The sequence below is a fragment of the Hermetia illucens genome, chromosome 5 (genome assembly GCF_905115235.1).
Source record: "Hermetia illucens chromosome 5, iHerIll2.2.curated.20191125, whole genome shotgun sequence".
Taxonomy (NCBI): domain Eukaryota; kingdom Metazoa; phylum Arthropoda; class Insecta; order Diptera; family Stratiomyidae; genus Hermetia; species Hermetia illucens.
This window is the reverse complement of record NC_051853.1, coordinates 15,875,454-15,899,952: the sequence shown is the minus strand read 5'-3', so window position 1 is coordinate 15,899,952 and position 24,499 is coordinate 15,875,454. Positions and strand designations below refer to the sequence as shown.

Below are 24,499 nucleotides of genomic sequence, written 5' to 3'. Positions count from 1 at the left end.
TGATTCTTCGCTTTTTAATCTCCTCTTTTTTCCATGCTGGCTTCCTTTTAATTTTCTTTCGCTAGTCTCCATGTCGTACTTCCATTGACACATTTGTATAATTTATCATATAGTGGGTGCACTCACATTAAATTTCTAAATCTGTCAACCTCCCATGACCTGTCACTCAGGCGTTAGTTGCCAGTTCAATACAGCGACCAACCATCGATATTTCTATTGATTTTACTTGACAGCATTATTCATCTAATTGTTCACAAACGTGGAAACCGCATTGCAACCACAAAGTAAAAATTTAACAATCGAAATTGGAATGAATAAACCAAGGCAAAGGCGGAGATCCCTCGGAAGTGGTAAAGTCAAGCAGACGTTACGCTAACCAAATCTAATAAATGACCTACCTGTCAATGATGGTCAGCAATCGACCAAGATTATAGATTTAGAAATTTTTGATGCAAAATTGTTTTTTCGCGATGGACTCCTGCAGCACTCATAGTGAGTACAACCTATAAACCAATTTTATTTGGCATTACTTATACCTGAACTGCCAAAAAAATATCTAGTTGTCTCAGCGGAGTGACAAACTCGAGTGAAGTTGATACATCAACTCATTTACTGAGGTGATGATAACTCCCTGCGAGATAAGGAGTTTATTCATACCATTCTCTCTTGGTGATGTGTAGGAGACAACAGGTATTTTTAACTTTGACTGGAAAGGACATTCTTGTCCTTGCAATGCAGCTAAAAAACACAGAAATTGTTTGAACTTAAAAATACTGAAAAATGTTTTAAAACTATACAAAGAACTTTCCTATTACGCTTACAATGCGTGCTAAATGACAATGAGCTAGGCGGGGGATGGAAAAGGGAGGATATGTTTTAAGATGAGAAAGGCGGGTGAATTAGCAGCGGCGTGGGTTGGAAGTATATATTGGCCATGGGGCTACACTGCCTTCCCTGTCGAACAGGCGGCTATCATTGTGTAGGGAATGGGGCGTTCCAGAAAATTATGCTTACGAAGGAAGTTGTCGTTGCCGATTTTAACTCCTGGCGATTAATGGGTCATCAGACCAGAAGCGAATTTGAAAAGTGATCAAAGGTCTAATTAACTTTTTGCAACAGAACAATTTGACTTTTTGCGGGATGGGTTTGTTAAATCGGATTATGACATAGAATGGATTAACGGCATTAAGTAAGTGGAGGGAAAGTCTCCCAAACAAGCATTGTGAAGAACCTTGATTAGGTCGTGCTTTAGAGCGGGTTTATAGCTATCCACTGTAACTAGCAAAAAGAGGGTTGCCAAGAGGAGTGCGCCTTCCGGGATTGCAACAGGACTAATGCTGGTTCAGTCAAAAAGTGATTCCACTTGTTGCAACAGAGGTCAACGATATGCTGCAGAAGCGTTAAAAACGACCCTTTGTTGAAAAGGATGAAAACTAGTGATAAGACAGCTTTGGTCCCAATGTGGAGATGTACCGTAGACGGCTTCGAAAGCAGAGGTCAGCATGCTGCGATAAAATGGATACGAGGCTTCTACAAAGGAACCAAACGATCAATTTGGAAGAGTATTGCCAGCATTGAACGTATTTCTCAACCGGAAACCCCCAGAGCACGCCAATTGTAAAGGGGTTGTGTTCCATTACGAAAATGCGATCACACACACATTTTTCGTTTCCCGTCAAAAATTACTCGTGCCTGTAGAACCCTTGTCTTGTTCTCCCTTATTCATTGCCTTGTATGTAAAACCCCCAAAATGAGGGAATGTTGATAAGACCCACTTTTCGGTTTTATTCATTGGGCCATCGGTATAGAAGACGTCAGTACATCCTGAGACGCATTCTTCTGGTTCATTTCAGTTTTCTCTTTGTTTCAAGATAACATCATATCTTCTACCAAGCAGATGTATGTGGATCCGAAAATCTGAAAGCATTGCGAAAACAAGATTCAGTTCTCCCAATGACTCTTTCAATGTTCTTTGCCCCCACGTCCATTGTTTCCCCATAGATCTAATCAAATTAGTCTATGGGGTGCAGGTACTTACTGTACCCACCATGCCCTAAGAGAACTTGGATCAAGTGGTAGTCAATCTCGCCGTATCTTCGTTGAATCTACTCCTCAATAGAGGTCCAGTGATCAATTATCGACTTTTGCCACCGTTGCCACTACTTTTCCAGTCATGTTCTCCTTGCCGCCCTTCGAGTTCTGTATCCTTTCTAGGTAGATTCATTCTCCTTTTCTCATATAGACAGCATACCTTACTTCAGCACCGCCCCCGTCTTTTACTCCGCAAGATGACTGAACCATCTCAGCCACGCTCTCATGTTGCTTATGGTTTTATTAAGGTATACTGCAACATTTTCAGTTTGTCTCGCGGCGACCACCCCAGCTAGATCATCCGCGAAACCGATTATCGTGGCCTTCTTTAGCACGGGAAGGACAAGGACCCCATGGTACATCATGCGCCATAGGAGAAGATCTAACACTACGTCATGTGGTCCCTCATTCTTGTCATACCAAAATGTAGCTTAGTCAAGTAACTAGGAGCATCTATTTTAACCAATAAGCGTTATTTCCATTTCTAGCGCCAGACAAATGTCTGGTTCAGGTAAAATCTTTTTGTCAGACAAATTTCTGACCCTGTATTAGACACCAGACTGAGAGATCTGTCTGATATCTCGTCAGACATCAGACAGACATTTGTCATTTGACGTTTGGCTGAAGCAGACATTTGTCTGACACCGACAGAAATTTGTCTGTCTGATATCTGAGCAACACTCAAACATTTATCTGCTGTCTGAAACAGACATTTGTTTTTCTGATATCTGATGCCGACTCAGACATTTGTCTAACTGCTGTGTGAGGCAGAATCAGCCATTTGTCTGCTGTAGCCGAAACTTGCATGAAACTGATATTGTTCAGCGCAGATATTTGTCTGACGCTGACAATTGTCTATCTGATGTCTGAAACATGCACTGACGTTTGCCTGTCTGATGTCTTACGCAACCGGAGGCATTCTCCTTCGCACAACATAAGTTAATAATAGTTTTTTTGAGAATTGTGGGGTCCTAAGTCCGCATCAACTTAATGCTGGACCGGACCAAATGGGGAGCAACTTACTATGGAACTACTTACTTACTATGGATTTTCCGAGCACTCCCTCTTTTTTAATCCACGGACCTCACGATTAAGGCTTAGCACCCAAACTTTACAAAAATGGTGATTTGCCTCTGCCCTGATAAGAAACCGTAAAGCCGTCATCGCCTGACATTTTAATAATAGTGTTTTCAATATGTTTACCTTGCCAATACGCTAGGAAATATTCTATCGTGTCGTTCCCAGTGGGCGTTAGCAAATCTGTCGCGTCGTTCCCGGTGGGCGTTAACAAAACTGTCGTGTCATGTCGGTCCCATTGGGCGCGCTCCTTCGGGCCGTAATCTTCTTCCGCGTGTCGCTTTTCTCTATGCCTTATTCTTCGGTTCCTTCTTGGGGATCTGCTTTCTTTGAATTCATTGAAGCCGGCCCCGCTGTTTCTACAAATTTAGTTATTTTGATAGACTTTCCCTTTCCATGTAAAAGTCCTTTTTGTCTTTTAATGTTCTCCGAGGGTCCAAAAGGATCATTCGCTGCCTTTCTATTCCTCGTTTTGGATTTACCGCCCTTTGGGTTTTGAGGGGGCGTTATTTGTATTGCCTAAGTAGCGTTTGCTTTCTTCAAGGTACTTTTTTCTTCATTCTTTGGCACTGTTATATAGAATTCTAATGGCTCTGGCCATAACTTTAACGACCTGGTGCAGATAGTGCTTGTTCTTCATGAATTCAAACAACTCTATTCTTTTGCCTCTGAGCAAGGCGAAGGGCAATTCGTCCGTATTCAAACGTGAGCTTCTGCTTGGTTTTCCCACTTTGTACTTCCGTATTTGCTAGTTTTTCGGGATTTTTCCTGATTTCTATTTTTTTTCCATGTTAGCTTCGGGGAACGTCACAGGATTAACGAGCTCGTTTTAAATCCGTCTAGCACTGTTTCTTATGATATCTCCCGACCCACTGGAAGTTGACGAATGCCCAGTTTGCGAAGTATCCTTCCGTGTCTTTTCAACGGGTGTTCTCGGGAGTAATGCACTCCTTTTAAGTGGCACTTTTTTAGACTAATAATCCCCCACCGAGGTACTTCCGTCGAAGGGTATCTACCGGTAGCCTCCTTGCTCGCTCCCAAAACCTGCAAGCACTGGAGTTCCGAGTTCCTGCATCGCAAGTTTTGATCTCGTTTCTTTCTCCAGACTGGTTATTTGTCCTGGGTATCCTTTTCATAGACAATTTCGATCCATGGATGGATGTTTTCACCCGCATAGGCATCCGCCGTGCCTTCCCTTATCCACACGAAGGAGTGCGTCTTACAGGAGATCTAACAAATAATGCACAGGTTCCACCGATGCCTGGAATGCCTTAAAAACATGGATGAGTATCAAACAACAGCCCAGAACAAAGGAGTATCCTTTATGAATCTCGTTTAAACTATTCCAGTTAAATCCTGTAATTCATACTCTCTGAAGGTGGCGCAAGTTAAGACGATAATTCGCTGAATCACTCGTACAACAAATCTTTCCTTAAGAAGATAACTCTGACATGTGCGATAGACGTAGGGTCAAAAGGACCAGTTGCTACATCATTTTCAAATGCATTAAGCATGAAACCTTCAGAAACAAGTATTATTGGAGCCCTGGCAATGGGTTTCTTCAAACAAAAGTTCTGGTCAGAATTGTCTAGTGTACCGCTTCGATAATAACTAGGTTTCACGTCTTAGAATTGTATCTATTCCTTCTTATATACTTCTAAAACCGTGGTGACACCATCTTAGGAAATATTGAGTTTTCCAGTTCAGCTATTGTGTCCAGTATAGACAGGTCATATTTCGATCAAGATTTTCAAAGGAAACACCAATTTAGCATCCAAAAAGGATTATATTTCAGTTCTATTGCGAAACCATACTTCATTGATTACTAGCTCCAGTCGATAGTCAATAGTACGAACTGAGCTCTGTAGTCCTTGCAATCTTTCACAGCACAGCACACTATAAAAAGAAGATATGACGAGATGAGATCATACCTGTATCTGTATGAGAAGTTTTTGAAAAAGATATCAAAACCACCATCACGACCTCGCGTATGTTTCCACCCCAATATGTACGTTAAAGCCTGCTTTCAAGATAGTCAGACTTTGAATTGAAAACAAGTTGCTTCTCATTATCCAGAAATATCCAATCATCCATTCCAACTCAGGCAGGGAATAAGTAATTGAAATCTTTTGTAGGCACAGATATATTATTCTGTGATGTTACTTTTAATACAATATGGCAAATTGCAAATCTAATCACTTCCATTCGTCCTGTCCATTCAATTTCTCCGCAGATATGGGAGTATTCGAGAACGTAACCGAAAGCCGACTATCTGTCCAGTCCGGTCATCCAGCCATATTCACGTTACCACCCATCGAATCGGTGCCATCCCCGTCCGTTGTCTGGCAAGACGAGAGAGGAGCCCTCAATTATGACATCAAATACGCTTATACGAAGCGCAATGAATTAATCATTTTAAGTGCAGAAGAGGCCGATCAGAAAGCTTACCGTGCACGAGCCATAAATACACAACTCGGCAAGGAGGAAAACAGCGCCTTCATTCACTTAAATGTCACAGGAGATCCCTATACGGAAATCGCGCCGGAAATTATTGTCCATCCGGAAGATATGAAAATCAAACGAGGAGAATCGGTGGCTCTGCTGCAGTGCATTGCCAACGCTCGGTCCTTGTATGAAGTTGAGACGCTTTGGCTGAAGGACGGCATCTTCATCGAAAATGCAGGAATCGACTATACGTTGAATGACCAGTGGAATCGAACATTAGCCCTGCTGTCTGCTAATCTAACACACTCGGGAGAGTACACGTGCCAAGTGCGACTACGGAGCGGGGGCTATCCAACAGTGACGGCAAGTGCCATTGTCGTTGTTCAGGAGCCACCCTATTTTTTCTCACCCCTTCGAACAGAGACTCTGGGCGAGTATGGATCACCATTGGAACTTCACTGTGATGTCCTGGGAGAGCCGCCACCAAGCGTTACTTGGTATCGAAATGCCGAACCGTTGGATTTATCTGTGGACAAGTAAGAGACGTGGATTTTATATATGCATTTGCAGTTTTCACAATTCCGATTAACATGCAGATAACTGACAATCTCATTTCAACTTTGATTTTCAGATATGTGGTTAAAGAGGATAACACGCTGATCATAAAGAAGCTGACAATGGACGATTCAGCCATGTTCCAATGTCTGGCATCGAATGACGCGGGAGAGAAATCATTGTATACCTGGTTACGAGTCAAGAGTGAGTGAACCATTTATGAACTGCAGTTTTCAGATGTATCATTCACGGTGTTCCGAAATTTTAAAATAAGATAAATTACTGAAATTGTTCACTTAATTAATATTATCCTCCGACCTTTTGTTTACATGTTCAATAAGAGAATGGGGTAGTCTAGTTTAGTGGGAGAAGGAACCGTAGCACCAAACACAGGCCTTTTGTTAGGCCTGTTCTATTACCCCTTAATATCGACTATTCCTTGACCTCCGGTGTTTGCAGCCCTTTGAGAATTTGGAAACATTCTACAGAGGCAGAGAGTGCGCAGATTCTTCGTCAAACAAAACCATACCGAGCTATTTTCGTCCGAGATCTGGAGAAACCGGGACAGCTGCATATGAAGTGCGGAAACGCCTCCCCTTCCACTTCTTAAGCTGCAATAATAGTGCCGCTCTAACGACCCCTACAAAGATTTTCGCCTGTCGGCACGAGTTAAAATTTCTCCATTCGGCTACGTGAATTCTTACAATTTCACCCTTCAAAGTAGACTTGATGGTGCATCCCTGGATACCAAAAACAGACTCTGGTCCTACCGTTGTGGAACCAGACCCTTGGCGAACCAGCATATCAGCTTCCTCATTACCAGCGATGCTTCAGTGCCCTAGCACTAATTTCAGAAAAATTCCGTTTAGTCAGCCCAGTTTCACCAGAAACTGATGACACCACTCTACACGAATTGATTTGATATGTCGTTACTGTTAGTGCTGATAACGCTGCCCGACTATTGAAATAGATTTGAATAGTGCGACCTCATCATTTTTATCGCAAACATTCTTCTGCTGGCAATAAAATGGGATACACCTCCGCCTGGAATGTGGTCGTTTTATTTTCCGAGATATCGGACCAGTCCCATAATCGGATTTCCCGAGGACTCCCCATTATTATTATTCTGTTAAGGGAAAGTCGCACCGCGTCCTTGAAGAACTATTGTGCCCCTTTTACTGGTTATAGTGTACCTATTGATCATAGTATCTCAAGCAGGCCTGTAACCGTTAGGAACTTTAGTATGTTCCCCACTTCCAGATGTTTCAGCTTTGCACCTGGTATTAAGTGTTCTCCCAGATGTCTGGACCTATTTTGCACAAGTGCCGGACACTGTCCCAGGACGTGTATAGAGGTTTCGTCCTCCTCCTCACAAAATCTGCAGGCAGTGTCCGTAGATATCCCTAACTTCCCTAGGTGGTAGTTCAGCCGCCAATGACCGGTGAGAATTCCTACTATGATTCGGAGGTTCTTTTTGGTGAGGTTTAAGCAATCCTTTGTACGCATGGGTTCGTATCTCCCAATAAGCACCCTGGACTGCTCCATCCCTGGTAGGCCCGCCCAATATAGTTCCCTCAACCGTTTCTCTTCGTTTCTTAGATTTGTATAGTAGCTATGAAACCGTTTCCGATTCCACAGAAGGGTTCTGGCCCGTGTAAAGGCATCCCTGCTCCCTTCTTGGCTAGTTCATCCGCTGCCTCGTTGCCTTCCAACCCAGCATGGCCTGGAACCCAAAGTATCCAGACCTTGTTGGACGAGCCGAGTGTATTCAGTCTCTCAAGGCATTCCCACACCAGTTTAGAGTTCACCTGGTTGGACCTAAGTGCCTTGATCGCTGCTTGGCTATCGGTGAGAATAGCTATGTTCTGCCCCCTATAGTTTCTTTGCAGATTAAAGGAGGCACATTTGTCTATGGCGTATATTTCCGCCTGGAATATGCTAGTGTACCTGCTCATTGACTCAAAGTACATTTTCCTTGGACCAATGACACCGGCACCTGCTCCCTCTGCTGTGAGGGATCCGTCAGTGTACCAAATAATTAGTTGCTGGTTTAAGCCGTATGTCGCAGCCACGGTCTCCCAGTTTGCCTTGTTACTCCAACGTGTTTCAAACTTCTTATCGAAGTGAAACCTCGTTGTCATGTTGTCCCTCGGTATCAGTAATTCGGGATACCGCCTAGAAAGGATATCAATCTTCCTTCGATTTAGGCAGCTCCCCGCATCACTCATACTACCGGCCATCCTGAATATTGATCTCCTTCCCTGCATCTGTATGTGCAGATGGAGAGGGGTTAATCCCAGGAGGACTCCTTAGCGCCCGATATGAGTGCCAGGACTGATCCGTCCATGAAAATTATTAGATCTTAACGACAAAAGGCTCGTGGTCATTTATCGACCTCTTCTTTTGATGATCGCAACGGAGTATGTCTTTTTAAAGACGAATCTGGAAACCATATAATCCACAGGCATCTGAACCACCTGACGGTTGCCAAGAAATTTCCAGATGGACGCATGACTGTATGATTGGCCGCCTTTCCACGCCCCACTGGTATGAACCCTAGGTGTATCTCTAGCTGCTTTCCCTTGCACCTAAAAAGAGGGGAGGGTAGATTAAAGATAACTTCCAGTGTCATTGCTCATTGCTTTAGTAATACTTAGGCAACCAAGCCATTGAATCTACGCCACCAGCTTCCTACTCTTACCAAAGTTCTGCCTTGGCCATCGGTTGAAGCATGCATGCATCAAAATGGTTCTTTTATGGAAGTATACATCCAATGAAGCCATTGTAGTGAAATTGTCCAGTTCTTATCTATCGCAGTCCTACAGGACCAGAGCAATTTATTTATTTATTTATTTATTTAATGAGGACAATACACAGAAAGCAAATTTCTTATTACATATTGTCCTCAGAGGGAGGAGCAAGTAAATGGCATATTTTGCGCTTAAAGCTAGAGAGGGACATAGAGTCAAATGAACCAAGCTGTAGGGCATTGTAGGACCGGCAAAACCTCGGGATCGGAGAGTGAAAGTAAATCTCGAGCTCGGCGAAGGGCACATCAAAAATGTCCGCATTACGTGTGTCATGAGACGAGGCGATACGGAGAGTAATATCCGAGTTGGCGGAGCAGTCCATCAGACCATTGCAGAGTTTGAAAAGAGTACACATATCAAGGAAAATACGGCGTTGCTGTAGGGAGGGGAGATTGAGGGTGCGGAGTCGTGACGGATAATCAACCCGTTTTTTTTTTCATCAACCCGTGGAAGGTTCTTTTTGTAAAAGAGGGTCCGGGTGAATTTGCGTTGTACAGCTTCAAGAGCGCGGCCGTCACGGATGCGGTAGGGGAACCAGACTACAGAGCAGTATTCAAGGATGTTTTTGACAAGGGAATTGAAGAGTGTTAAGGAGGGCTGGATTGAGGTAAAGTCGGACGAGGAACGTAGGATAAAACCAGACATTTTGGAAGCTCTATTGATGATGTCAACGAAGTGGGAATTGAAACGAAGTTTATCGTCGAATATTACACCCAGGTCTTTGAAGGAGGTCAGTAGTGAAAGGGGTTGACCACTGAGAGAATAGGAAAAGGATGATGGGGAGGGTTTCAGGGAATAGCGCATCCAGTGGCATTTGTTGACATTCAGTGTTAGCTTGTTGACCGAACACCAACGGGCTAAATTATCAAGGTTGGATTGTAAGAGAGCACAGTCCAATGGAGACGAAACAGAGGCAAACAATTTAAGGTCGTCTGCGTAAAGCAAATACGGACAGGCGAGGATGGAGGCGAGGTCATTGATAAAAAACAGGAAGAGTAGCGGGCCAAGTATAGAGCCTTGGGGAACACCAGAGGAAGGAGAGAAGGAACGAGATGAGTGACCATGAAAAGAAACTTTGCAGGAACGGTATGAGAGATAGGAGGAAAGCCAGGAGATGACTGAGGGAGGGACCTCTAGCGAAGAAAGTTTAGAGAGGAGAATGTTATGGTCAACGGTGTCAAAGGCTTTGGAGAAATCAGTATAAACAGCATGTACCTCCTGTCGTGAATTCAAGCGTTTAGCAACAAAGTTGGTAAGGACCAGAAGATTTGAAGCCGTTGATCTATGTTTCACGAAACCATGCTGCTCTTTGACAATGAGGTGACCGAAGTGCGCGGTCAACCAGTCGTTGACGTATCTTTCTAGGATTTTGGAGCAAGAGGAGAGAAGGGAAATGGGGCGGTAGTTCACAGCAAGGGAAGGGTCTCCGCTCTTGAGGATAGGAATGATAAGGGCCTCTTTCCAGAGACGGGGAAAGTAGCATTCGTCTAGACTTTTGTTGTAGATTATACACAGGGGGGAGGGAAATGTGTTTTCTACAGTTAAGGAGGAAGAGATTAGGAAGCCCATCGGGGCCAGGTCCGACATTGGGTTCAAGATTACCAATGAGGAACTCAACCAAGGAAGGCGTAAGGAGAGGAATGGCTAGTGATTCGGAGGAGTCTGTGGTTATGAAAGGTGTAGACGGTGAAGGGCTTGAGGGAGAAAACACTGAAAAGAAGTAGGTGCAGAGAAGGTCGCAGGATTGTTGTGGGGAGTTGGCAGTGGAGTCAGCGAAGCTGATAGAAGAAGGGACAGAATGAGTTGGATTACGAGAGTTGCGAGCGTGAGACCAAAAGAGTTTTAAGTTACCGCGGGCAAGGGCGGCTTCGACGCTCAATAGGTACCTTTTACGCGCCTTTCTGACCATTGACTTCACAGTAGATCGTATAACTTTAAATTGAGCAAGGTCGACGTCATTTTTAGAAGCCCGAAACTTCTTCCTCAGTGTATGTTTCAAGCGCATGTTAATATGAAGTTCCGTTGTGAACCAAGTTGGGAAAGAACGTAGGCAGGGAGGGGAAGAAGGAACATAACAGGAGAGGAGATCAGAGAGGATATTGTAGAAGGTGTTAAGAGCTTGATCACACGATGAATTACTTAATATATGAACCCAGTTGAAAGACGCTAAAGCTGAGTTCAGACCGACAAAATTGGCTTTGCGGAAGTTGAACTTAGTGGGTTTACGCTTGGTTTTGGGTTTTGAACGAGGGAGCTCCGCTTCAAATTCAACCGCGGGATGGTGAGCGTCGGTTTTTACATACGGGGATGTGCCAGGAAATAAAGAGAGGTGGCGCTCGGGGAGGTTGGAAAGGAAGAGATCGAAAGTGCGGCCCAAGGAGTTTTTGGTGGTGTTGAAAGGAAGAAAGTGGGAGGGAAGAATGGGGTAGCATGTAGCTTCCCTACCTAACGTTCCTAGTAATAACAACTGGTGCAGTCTTCCAAGCATGCACTGTGAGTCCGTTACGGAGGCACCAGCTGTGGATTACAAGCAGAGTTATGTATTCAAGCGGTCACATAATGTGTTCGCAAACTTAATACAGTGAAATACTGATAATTCGTACATTGATTATTCATATTTCCGGCTAATTTGTACAAATTTCTCGGTCCCCAGGGTTAATTTTCATTCGTTTTCACTTCTGATGATTAGTAATCGTCAGTGGTCAGTCCCTTGACGATACGAATTACCTAGATTCTACTGTAATAACACTACGAGGTGTGTTTCCAAAAAAATAAGGTTCCCTCATTTTTTTCAAGCATAAGGAATTTTTTAGTTAAAAAAACGAATACAACGTTGAAAACGTTGGTCTTTAAACTATTTTTTTACATACGTAGTCGCCATTTTTTTTTGACAAGTAATCCACTTTTGCATTCCCGCCTGAAAGAAGTTCGCCAACACCCCGTGGAGAAACCTGGAAACTTCGTCTTGCAACTCGTCCGTCTCGAATTGTTGACCGCCTGGGTGCTCCTTCAACTTTGGAAACAGATGGAAATCGCTGGGTAGAATGTCAGGGCTGTAAGGGGGGATGGACAATTACTTCCTAGCCAAATCCCTCCGTTTGTTGCGAGACATTCAAACGCGCATTGTCGTGATGCAGTCTTACGCCTCTGGTGAGTTTTTCCCTACATCGATTTTGGATTGCCTGTCTGAACTTTTTCAGGGGCGCGCAACAACTTGTTGAGTTTATTGTGGTGTGGTGTGGGCGTAAGCATGATAAGTAGTACACCACGCCGGTCTCAAAGTATCGTTGCCACTTTTCCTGCAGACAGCTTCTGCTTAAACTTTGTTGGTTTGGGCCACTCTGTGTGTTTCCATTGGCGAGACTGTTTTGTTTCCGGAGTAACGTAATGGCATCACGTTTCATCCCCATAACAGTGGTGAGAGAAGTCTTCGGTATGCTTCCGAGCCCAGTCGATACACTCCACAAATCCTGTCGTAGTGTAGCTTTTCTTCCAAAATCATGTCAATTGAAACTTCAGAAGCCTCAAGAATTTCAGCAGGCAATTGCTGGATCCTGATTCGCCGATCATCGAGCATGATGTGTTCGATCTTCGACAAAACTTCGTCGGAAATCGACGGCCTCCCCGTTGATCAGCGAACTCCCTACACCGTTTGCGGACATGTTGAATGCTTATACTCGTTTTCCCATACACCTCACTTAATTGGCGATGAATTTCTTTGGGCGATGACGGGTTCAACCGCTGATGGCTGTCAAGCCAGCACTGACCGTCGCAGACAGGCGATTGTTGTTGGAATACGTAGTGAGGGAAACATCGAACAAAGCGGTGTTGCCAGATTTCACCTAGCCTCACGCGCCGCAAAGTTACAGCGTTGTCAACCTTATTTTTGGTGGGGTATATCCCATCAACCACATCCACACCTAATCGTGGTCACCTGAAAAGCATTTCAGCTTCCTCCACGACTGTTTTGCGCCAAGTACTTTTGGGGTGCCTGACCCGGTGGGAAAGCAAACCGATGTCATCAGCGTAGTCGCGGTGGTCGAGGCAGCATGAAAAACGAAAAAAATCAAAACAAAAAGAAGAAAAAATAATATCGGTGATAGGATGCAACCCTGATGGACTCCGCTATGAACCTCAAAATCCTCCTAGTTTTTTCCTCGGTACAACAATCGACATTTTGCGTCATCATATGTCGCTTTGATAATAATCACATTAACGCAACCTGGATGAAGTGGCGTTCCACAACTGGTGTCCTTTGTGATCGACGTATCAACGAACGTCTCAAATCTAAAATTTACCGCAATGTCGTCCGTCCAGTCGCTCTCTATGGTTCGGAGTGTTGGCCAACCATAAAAGACAATGAACGGCGTCTTGCGGTAATGGAGACGAAGATGTTACGTTGGACTAGTGGCGTGACACGTTTAGATCACATCCGAAATGAGGATATCCGCGAACGTTATGTGGTTGCACCGATCGTGGAAAAGTTGCGAGAGAGGCGTCTTCGATGGTATGGTCACGCAATTCGTGCAAACGAGAATTCACTTGCCAAGATTGGTCTGAACATCGAAGTCGATGGTAAACGACCAAAAGGCAGACCTAAGCAACGGTGGCTTGATACGCTGGATGGGGATTTGAAAGCCTCGAGATTGCACCCAGATCAGGTATTCGATAGAGCCAAATGGCGAAGCCGATCACGACGAGCCGACCCCGCTTGTGAACGGGACAAAGGCTGAAGAAAAAGATATGTCGCTTTGATAATAGCTATTAGTTTCTCCGGAATGGCCCCCCTGCGTAGAGCATTCCAAATACACTCCCTGTTTACGCTATCGAAAGCTTTCTCGAAATCGAAGAAGAGCAGGTGCGGCAAAAATCTAAACTCCACGCACTGTTCCAAAATTATTCGTAGGATTTTGATGTGGCCAATGCAGGAGGATCCGGAGCGGAAACAAGCCTGTTCTTTGTCGGTCAAGCTTTTGAGATATTCTTTGAGCCGTTCCGTTTTAGGCATTATTTTTGCAAGGGCAGGGATCACGTAGATACACGCTCCAATTGTGACAGTCAAAACGGGTGCCCTTCTTTGCAATCTTAACGATCATTCCCTTTTTCCACTCTCTGGGAAAGGTCTCGGATACTCAAGATTTCTGTACGATTAGAAGTAGCAGATGTGCAGTAACTGCTGGTGCAGCGATAAATAATTGTTCAGGGTAGGTCCACTGCCTCCAAATTGTTTAACGTTACCAACTATGTCGCCAAATGTCTAAATTCACGGCAACCAGTGTCTACCATTAGCACTGACTTTGCTAAAGCTTTCGACACTGTAAATTATAAGATACTTCTATGCTAACTCTCGCCTCTAAGCGTTCCCATACCACTTGTTTTATGGCTTGCCTCTTACCTTTGCAACCGATCCTACCGCGTCTCTTTTGGTGGCTGCACATCCTGCTCCTTCTCCTCCTCCTCTGGCATCTCGCAGGGATCTATTCGGGGTATTTTATTATTTTAATTTCTTATCAACCACCTCCTCGTTCCTCTTTACTTGTCCCTGTTTGCTCTATGCCGACGACCTTAAGCTGTTTTCCGCAATATCGTCGTCTATGGACTGTGTTTCCCTTCAAACTAACCTAGACAATCTGGTTCATTGGTGCTCTGCTAATGGGTTAGCGCTAATCGTCAGAAAGTTGCATTCTATGTGCTACTCGCTTAAATCCTCACCCACTTCCTACTCCTACTCTCTTAATAGATAACTTGGATATAATACCTAAATTCCACTCAAGACCTCGGAGTCATTTTTGATAATAAGCTCCGCTTTGACACCCATTGTCTCAAAGTAACCAATCGAGCAGCAAAATTGTCAGGCTTTATACTTCACGTCTTAGCTCATTTCAATTCGCTCGTGAGGAATACCCTCGAGTACTGCTCCGTGATTTGATCACCTTCCCGTAACTATAATTGTCTTGCCCTTGAAAATGTGCAACGTACATTCACCCGTTTCCTCCTCTTGAAGGACTTCCCTCGTGGGGGCCATCCCTCCCGACTCCGCTTTCTGAACCTCCCTTTCCTACAACAGCGTGGATCCTATTTGGATTTATGCACATTTTTTAAACTTTCCTCGAGTCTGATGGAGTACTCCGCCTCTAACGACATCACCTGCTGTTCTGCGTCTTATAAGACTTACAACGCAGACATTTTCAAAGTGCCCTTCGCAGAGCTCGAAGTCTACTTCCATTCACCGATTCCTAGGCTTTGCCGAAGTTACAACGCACAATAGCTTGGTCCTTTTAACTTCTCTTTCTCTTTAAGTAGTTTTAAGCACTGGATAAGATGAACGCTTTCTCCTCCTCCTGAGAGCAATAAGTAATTGGAGTTTACTCTGTTTATTGTCCCTTAAATAAAGAAATTATCCGGGGAGACCATCATGCCCAGCGGCTTTACTCCGTTTCAATGTATTGATGGCCGAAATAATTTCTCTTCTGGTTGGAACTGTATCCGCAAAAGGAGGAACCTGACAGGATGTGGTACGGTTAAGAACCGTGGCGAAGTGTTCTTTTAACCTCTTCAGTTCCTCCTATCGTTGATGAGAAGTCGACCATTGACGTCCTTCACAGGACCATCGAAAGGGTTTATTTGGTCATAAAGCTTGCAAGCCCTTCCGTGATGCGATATATACTTCTGAAATCATTGCGTTATGCGGCATATTCCACTTCCCCGTCCAGCCAATAGCAAATTCCCTCTTATCATGGCACACATTAGGCTTGGATTTCGGTAGGTATCGGAATTTGAGCGCTTCACGTCCGCCATAACTCCGGAGTCAGCCAGATCTTATGACGCCCCTTCGGGACTTGGCCGACAAACTAGGTAGCACCCGAGAAAAGAGCATTTTTGATGGCAGCCCAATGCTCATCGATATTCTTACGCAAGCTGCTTAACATATCTACCGTCTGATCAGCGAGATAGCTCTCACATTATCGAACTGGGTCGTACAAGCAGTCCATATTGAACTTGGGGGATTGCAGCCCCTCGACTGTGCGAGAAGTGGCGGAAACAACACGCAAGTGGTGATCCCTTTCGAGGCTGATGTCAGCACCTCTCTTGTTACGCACATCCAGCAAATAACTTTCTAAGTCTACTGCTAACCGCGAAGTGGACGATCTGTTTGCTAGCACGGTGCCGGTTAATTGAAACGAAACTGACCTTTTGGCAGGTTCTGCGTTCGAACAATGTGACCATTGACGAGGCGGTGGAAGTTGCAGAAATGCACGAACCTCCACCATTGCCATTGCAGTCGCCAAGACCGTGTTTCCCGATTACATGTCCGAGCAAAGTTTTATCAGAGCCAACCTTGGCATTCAGATCATCCATCATGATCACAATGTCGCCTAAGCATCCCCTGAACTGGGTATACTTGCTCGTGGAAAGCATCATCTCCAGTATATCGGAAGTCTCCGTTGGTGCATAGCATTGTCAAATTGTGATGCTCCTTAACGTCGAGCGGAATCTTGCAAGTCTGTCAGAATACGGCTCGAAGATCAAGAGAGTACGCCTTGCGGTAGCGTCAGAAGTAACCTGACATCGGTTTCACGTTTGTTGCCACTTGGTTTTCCAGAGTACAAAAGCACATTGCTACAAGTGCGACAAGAGAAGTACCCTCCAGAGTCCTACAATTTTACATTCCTTAGACCCAGAATGTCCATCTTATATCGCCACCTTCAATGTCCACCTTTCCACTCAAGTTGAAGAAAGCGAGTATTCTGAGGACCCTCGCTACCGTAATCGAGGAGCGAGTGCATATTCCAGAAACCAATCATACTCCGTTTTCGATAGTCAAAGGTCTTCGCCGTTAAGTCAGTCCCTATCCCTATCCCTTAATCCAAAGGCACAACTTGCCGATAATTATTACGGCTAGATCGTCCGAAAGTGCTTATACGCAGACCATTTTGTCGTCCAGGAGCTATAACTGAGAAGTGAGAACCCTTCCTGTGTACAGTCCCTAAAACATCCCTCCTTCTATCCGACGAGTACGTGCATCTTTTTCCATTCTAACATGTGTAGGATCCAACTGGTTAACTTCCGCGAATGAGACATAATTGAACGTACTGAGATGAGATTTTGGATGCTGCCTGGGAAGTGCACAGTTTACTGTTCCTTCATCGCTTTCTGTGTACCTCCCGCTCTGTATACGTAGATAACCCAGCAGCTGGCTACTTCTTTGACAAGAACCCGCTTCAGCGTTGAGGTTGCCTCGAGAGAGTTGGCCTCTTCGAAAAAGCGTCTCCTTGGTGATCGCTTAGCTGAACTTATGCTCTTTTTGAGAGCTTTCTGAGCCTCTTTGTATCGATTCCAGCCAACAGCTGAATCAGACTTTAAAAATCGGTTGAGGAGCAAATCAGAGTTCTACCACGGTGTTTCACCCTTGTTTGGCGTATTGAGTAGACAGCTGTCTCCGAAACCTTCTCTGATGCTAGTCGTGATCGTCTCATTTGTTTTCTCAATCCTAGCAATGGATGCCGAAATATACCCATTACGAATGCAATGCGCCTGTAATCCGAGAGCGTGATACCGTTTGATACTCTCCACTGTCCGACAAGAGCCACAATGTCAAGAGATGCCACCATGATGTCAATGACCTCTCGCCTGACCACGTTAAATTGACGGTTTGAAGTTCGGTTGTTACCAGATCCTCAATTCTCTCGCATTGATTTTGGGACTTCCCCAGGTGGGCCTTAACATCACATCCTGTTATTACCCCATGCTTTTACCTTTGGCTTGTTGGATAGCTCTGATGAATGTTCCACTGGGAACTTCGTCTACGTCATAGGGGAAGTAAGCAGAGTATCAAGGAATCGCCTAATCTCACTATTAACATTTTATGGTCAGTTTGCCCGTTGTGGTGTCGCCATCGTATAGAACGTTAACCAAGATGGCCTCGAGGTCCTTTGCTACCACCGTGCCTGGGTGGGGTCTATCACTTCCACCTGTTGTATAACAAACAGGTCAGCATGTCGGGAGTTTAAACCTTTGAATTTTTCACCGACAACCCACGGTTCTTTAAAGATTGATATGTGCAGTGGCCGCTTTACAACGCTCCAAAAAGAGAGCATGTAAGAAGGGAATGGTTTTTGGGGGATGGAGCAACTAATTACCTAACCAAAGTATCTCATCAAATTAAACTTATGCACATTTATTCCCAAAGGGGCTTTCCACAGAGATTTTCAGGACTGTAGAGCCTACTCCCTATTCAGGCTAGATTCCGTCACCTCTTTATAACTAATGTAACTACTTAAAGTAACACCGCCCATTAGATTTAGATACTTGAGCAATGTTTTCAAGAAATTTGAATAAATGAATAATGTTTGCCTACGTCTAAGATTGAAATGTACATAAAATATGTAAGGATTCCAGATGGAAGATATCTACGAAGAGTACCATCTATCTTTAGTGGCGAATATTTTATTCTCCTGGCTTAGACGCGTATTCCTATGTGGGAATGTCTTTCAATATTTAATTTTACATCACATCTTCCCCTTCGACATGGAAATTCGATTTTCAAGATTGACTACGAATGGTGTCGGTTTTTCCACAAATATCAATCTTAAATTCATAATTATAAATTTCTGAGTACATTTGTTTTACTCCTTCTATTTTCGGGTGCAATAGTTTCCTAGAAACCTTCATCATTATTGAGATAGTTCGCTGAACCATTTCACAACTGACAGAGGTGTTGGATAGCACCGACTTGTCTGTGCTTTGCGGTATCTTTTTGAATTCGGATTGATAATTCCTCAATTTCTCTGAAAACATTTCCTGTCGATCCAATTCAAATGTCTGCTCGTCGAATCGTATTATGTATCTTTGGATATCCTTATCCATACCCTTTCCCTTTATCGTGTTTTGGTTGAAGTTTGCCCGTCAATCAAAAATGGTTGATTTTAATAGAATTCCTTTTTGGGGTGTTATTCGTTGGTTTTTTCCTATTGATATTTGAGTGTGATTAAACTTACGAAGATTTGTAGTACAGTATCAGTGGCAATAATATAAAAGAAGTCCTAGGATTATGAGGTCCTGACCTGTAATTTTCAGTTGATTAAAGACTACGCTTTGAGTGTATTTCGGGAACCAGTTCTTGACGAAGGGAACAATTGATTCCCGAAATGCGGTATTTCTTTAAAAAAAAAGAAAATTTTAGACAGGAAAAGAAGATCCTTCTTTTCCTTTAATCTGGAAAATATTAAAACAAACCCCAATATGCCCTAAAATATTTCTCTACTTCTAACTGCCTCGCTACCACTCCTTTCCCACTTGTGATGTTGGGCGTCCCCCACTCAATGTACATTTATTTCCGTAGATCCGGAAATCCAATCTCTAGAATGGCATCTAGACTCGGTAGACTGAAGGATACAATGGGATTTTAATTGAGCATGCTCCGGGCCAAAGAAAAATCAAGGAAACCTCCACATTTATCTTATTTGGATATTTCAGAAAGATTTCTGGGCGCAGAGATTCGTAAATAATTGCAGAAACGGTTCAGTATCTGCTTTCTCGTGCAAAACTAGCAAGGTCTAAAAAGAATGGAAGAACGCCAAGCAAAGCCTAAATGGTGGAAAAGGCTAGTTAGGAAAATTAACAAAACTCCCTTCCCTATATCTTAAACTTTAGAAATCCTGGCCAAACTTCAAAAGGCTGAAATTTTCCTGATACTTTACAGTGGGGGTATCTTAGGAAAACTTCGGAAAAATTGCCGAAAATCTCGAGGATTCAATCTGACGTACGTTTCAAAGAATTGTATTCCATGAAAAGCGGTAACTCTAGGGTTTGTCTGGAGAATTCAACGGATTTATTTTAGAGTAAAATTGCCTAGAGAAGTCCAATAATATTTGAAAATCTGGGAGTTAAAGTTTTTGAAAACTACCATAATTTTTGGCAGTATCTGTGTGGAGAGTAAGTCGATCTGTAATGCCTCTGCCATTCAAGACAGCTTTAGGGCTTTCACAGCGCACTTTTAATACCGTGTCCCGCAATCTTTGAAAAAACTAGACCGCCTCTGACAGCAGAAAGTACTTGATCATTAATGGTGATACCACATGTCTCAGGGGTGCCCTTTTTCCCATCAACTGACACCTCATCATCTTGGACCTCATCATCTTGGACCTCATCATCTTAGACCTCACCATCTTTTTCTGGTTGCTCGAACGCGCGGGATTTGGCGAGTTCATTCATTATAGTCAAACCCTAAATGGAGATCATTGACCAACATCTGACCGGTATCAATGCGGAAAGCCAACTAGGCAATGTCGAGGTTATGCCGTACAACCACCTTCTGCGTTTCTGAAAGGCGAAACACAGGCTATGATTCTTCAAAGTCGTATCTGCGTTCCACATACACCGCATTAATTTCAAAGGAAAAAAATGACTTGGTCGTCTGTATTATTGACACTGATACGTACATCCTGCTGGACATACCAGCTACCGGGAAATATTCGCATTTAAAGGCAGAAATTCTCGACTACCTCATGAACTCATTTGGCAAGCAGCTATCAAACCCTAGTTTTAAGATATCCTCATAGTTTCTCTGGTAACGATAACGGTCTACACTCAAAAGGGTTAGATTTCCTGCTTCCAAACACATTCGGGTTTTTGAAAATGCTGAAAGACCTCCAATCTCGAGCTCATCTTCGTGGGTCTTTCCGCCTTCACCGCTAGTTCACTCCAACTATGCTCTACGACCATGGCCTCAGCAGGAGTTGACCCTGTAGCTAGGGAGTTAGCAGCGCTATAACTCCGCATAGCCCAATTCATCTCACTAACCAGTCAGTCAATCGAGAGCCAGATCAGCGCACTAGCCAACGAAAAGTAGCAATGAGGGCGTTCTATCTTTAGAGCATGCAAAAATCAAAGAAACCACTACAACTCTTTAACAGCTAAAGTGGAATGGTGCTCACCAGACCCAGTGTCATACGCCCTCAACGATAACCAGAAAAAAAAACGATAAAGCCACTTCCGATCTAGACTACGAAAGTCGATATTAGTGTTTCAATAAAAAAACGGTTACAAGTCTACGACCGCAACACCATCATTTGTTTCCTGATTGACTCAAACTCAATCATCTCATTGCTTCCATATGCTGTCATTAATAGGAAGCAATTCCAGCGCCAGCGTTTCTTTCTCAATGCGGGCGTCTTTGGGGTAGACTCCCTGCCTCAGTAATCAAGATAATTGGCTGGTCTAAGCTAGTACTAGTCGGCTCTGTTGCAAGTTTCCAAGGACGCCTGTTCTCCACCCTTGCCTTCTTCACCTCTCAGTGCAACACGAGATTCACATAATAGACCCTTCTTTCCTCGAGCAAGCACATAGACTCGTTTATCCGCCGAGGAGCGATTTTGAGACATCAGGAGCAAAGCACAAGATCGTCGTCCAGTCAGTGAAGGGACCCATTTAATCTCTTTTCGAAAGCAAGTGGCTCATAGTGATTTATTCGGCTGTTGCAGGCGTCTAATCGTCTTTCCGACCATACCAAATTTAGTTTCACTTCTTGTTTCAAGGACATATCTCTTGGGCTTAACATCCAAGTACTCGTCCAGCGCAAAGGCAACTCATCAGACGCCGCCTCACCTCTGCTCTGGAGCATCAAGTAGATGTGGACTTATAATCTTTCATTTCCCAAAAAAACCTTTGCTTTGGCCGCCTAGCTTAGGCTTAAACTATTTGCAGCTTTATATTGAATTTAAAACACCTCCGATTTCTCTGTCGGAATAACCCTTGAACAGGTATTCCCCCGAAGCACTTAGCTTTTTTTAGGATCCTGTTCCAGGAAACTCTCCACCAGAAACTGTTTGTGGCTTCCGATGCCATTAAGCAGCTCTAGCGATCTCTGAAAGGTCGTTGTTTTACGGTTTTCATCAACTATCAGCTCCTGGTCTACGGAGCTTAACAACTGGATTACATTTGGTAGCACCAGGGAAACCTCAAATATGTGAAAGAAGTGGACGACAGGGTAATAACCGCACACGTTTGCCATTGCTATGCCCTCAAGTCGTCACCGAAGTCTAGCGACGAACAGATATCTCATCTTCTCGAAAGTTTCAAGGTAGTGTTTCACTAATTATATTTTGACAGTTCTTTATCCTGTACAATGCCTCAAAGGATAGGCCAGAACTTAAGTGTCAATAACACTCCATAAGACTATATTCGAAGAGCTTCACAATTTGATTCATACCAGCGATAACGCCCCCATGCTGCTGCTAACACAAAATTACCATATATCTGGCCGGAGATAACAAAAATGTTCCAGATGTCCGATTCCATAGATACAGATTTTAGGTGACCGCTCGTCAACCTCTTGTCTTACCAACCAGCATCAGTTATCATCAAAGCCCTGTATTCATATTGTATCTGCATATTCGGCCTCTCGCTCATCTTTACAAGTTTTGAAACTTATTTTCAGAATTTTTCAAACCAATTTCATAATTTTCTATTTCAAAATCAGAATTTTCCATTTCAAATTCAGAATTTTTTCAATTAATTTTGTTCCATTCTTTGTTTTAATGGAGCATTATAGTCACTCGGTACGGTAACTTGAAATGACTATCTGTATGTATGCCATCCTCATTATCCTGCAAGTGGTCACATCTTTGAGAAAACTCGAGCCTGGCTGCTCGGCTCTGCTGCAGGAGTTCAAGGATGCCTGTCCTCCACACACCCTAGCCATCTTCCTACTAGACTTGGCAATGCAACATGAGATTCACAAAACAAAACTTCTTGTCTTCAAGCGACCATGCAGACTTTGGGCTTTGACGGCACCAGAGAAAAATACATACAAGACATACAGACAAGACACAAGAACAAGATGTCATGCAACCATCGTCCAGTTATTGGATCAAAAGGTGGTTCTCGAACCAACGGCAGTTACAGATATCCCTTCTCAACCTCTGCAAAGCTTTCTACCAGACACAGGTAGCAGAGAAAAACGGCTACTACAAAAATTGAGCCTCTTCGAGTTCGTTGTTTCGTCAATAAGGTTAGGTAATGCTACCCAGCTTCTAACGCACTATGAGACATCTCTTAGGTCATCACAGGTGTCAAACCTCCAGCGTGCAAAGTCCAACACTTGAAGACTGTCCAAAATCTGAGTCTTCCACGGAATCCTGGGAGTATTTTATCGCCACTCCATTTCAATACCTACGCTAAGCAAAGCCTGCCAAGAAAAAGAAGCCCCATCTATCGTAGAAACTGCATTTCGAGGCAGCAAAGTGGCGCTCACTGTCGATACTGCAACTTCATTCTTCAAGCCAAATGTCACACTAGTCCTGGGAGCAAATAATGTCATTATTGGAACCGTTCTTGAGCGGGAATTTCCCTGAAGATGAGGATAAATGCTGCGATCAGTTTGTAGTTTCACTGCCATTAATCAGTTCCAACATATTCTGGAAGAGCTGCGTTTTCACGGTTTCCACCGACCAGCTCTAGTCTATTTAGTCCAGCAACGTTTGGCCAAGGCATCGCTTAGACAGATTCGCCAGCGGGGTTGCATCTGGCAGCACCAGATCTCAACTAAGTGAAGGTATGTGATGCGATCAGACAATAGGGTAATGTTCTCTTGCGCACTTGTAGTGTTGTTATGTTTTCCACCATCAATCCTCAAGTTTTCACCGAAGTCCAAACAGATTACCAATGTTTCATCTGCTCAAAAATTTGATCAGTTAGAGTTTGACATGCTATGATGATGTTGACAGGAAACACCCTCCCTTATGCGCCAGTAATATTACGTAGAACTACTTTCATCCTTAAAAAGTTGGTATAAAACTTTATAATAAAATATTCAAAAAATTCTGAATTTGGAAAGGAAAATTCTGAAATTGGTTTGGAAAATTCTGAAGTTAACTTGGAAAGTTCTAAAAGTATTTTAAAAAACTTTGAATTTGGTTTGAAAAATCTCAATATCACTTGCAAAACCTTCATGTTTAATCAAGGGGCACAGTTCGAGTTCGATCCTTACAACGCCGTACCAACAAGATCCAAGGTTTTCATTGAACACTCGAAGTCCCCCTCATGAGCAACCAACATGTTTTATTGACGACTCTATTATCAACAGTACTTCATGGTTCCTGAAAGACCTTCAAAGACGACCAGTTCTCTCCGGCTAAGATGCTCTTCGTCAGGATATTTCGGTTCCCAGGCGAGTCCTTTTCTCAAACCATGCTTTGTCATTTGCTGAAAGTCTACATCGTCCTTGAAACTACCAACCTAGCTCCAACTTCTGAGATATTGCTGCGCAGAGGTTCTTCCCTACTAATGGCCTGTAAACTTGCTCACATGTAGTTAACCAATCGCTGCCGGACTTCCAGCCAAAAAGATCTACTGGGCGCAGCTCAATCGTGAAGTACAACGCAGACAGGTTTCCCTCATAATTTGTGACCAACCTTTGAAGTGAATTAAATGTGACGCCAATCAAGGTAGTTTCGCGCCGCAACCAGAAGGTTGCCCAAGCTCTGTCTTTACTATCAATAACGCTGACTACACACTACAAG

General features: G+C 43.7%; 1 protein-coding gene across 11 annotated transcripts in view; it reads left to right on the top strand.

Moving 5' to 3' along the window:
* LOC119656708 (protein sidekick) overlaps window positions 1-24,499 on the top strand; it is a 475,605-nt gene that overhangs the window by 386,976 nt on the left and 64,130 nt on the right. For all 11 annotated transcript variants that reach the window (XM_038063218.1, XM_038063229.1, XM_038063228.1 and 8 more), the window contains exons 4-5: window positions 5,402-6,149; window positions 6,245-6,372. In XM_038063218.1, coding sequence (XP_037919146.1) covers window positions 5,402-6,149; window positions 6,245-6,372 — 876 coding nt within the window. The remainder of the gene's footprint in view (window positions 1-5,401; window positions 6,150-6,244; window positions 6,373-24,499) is intronic.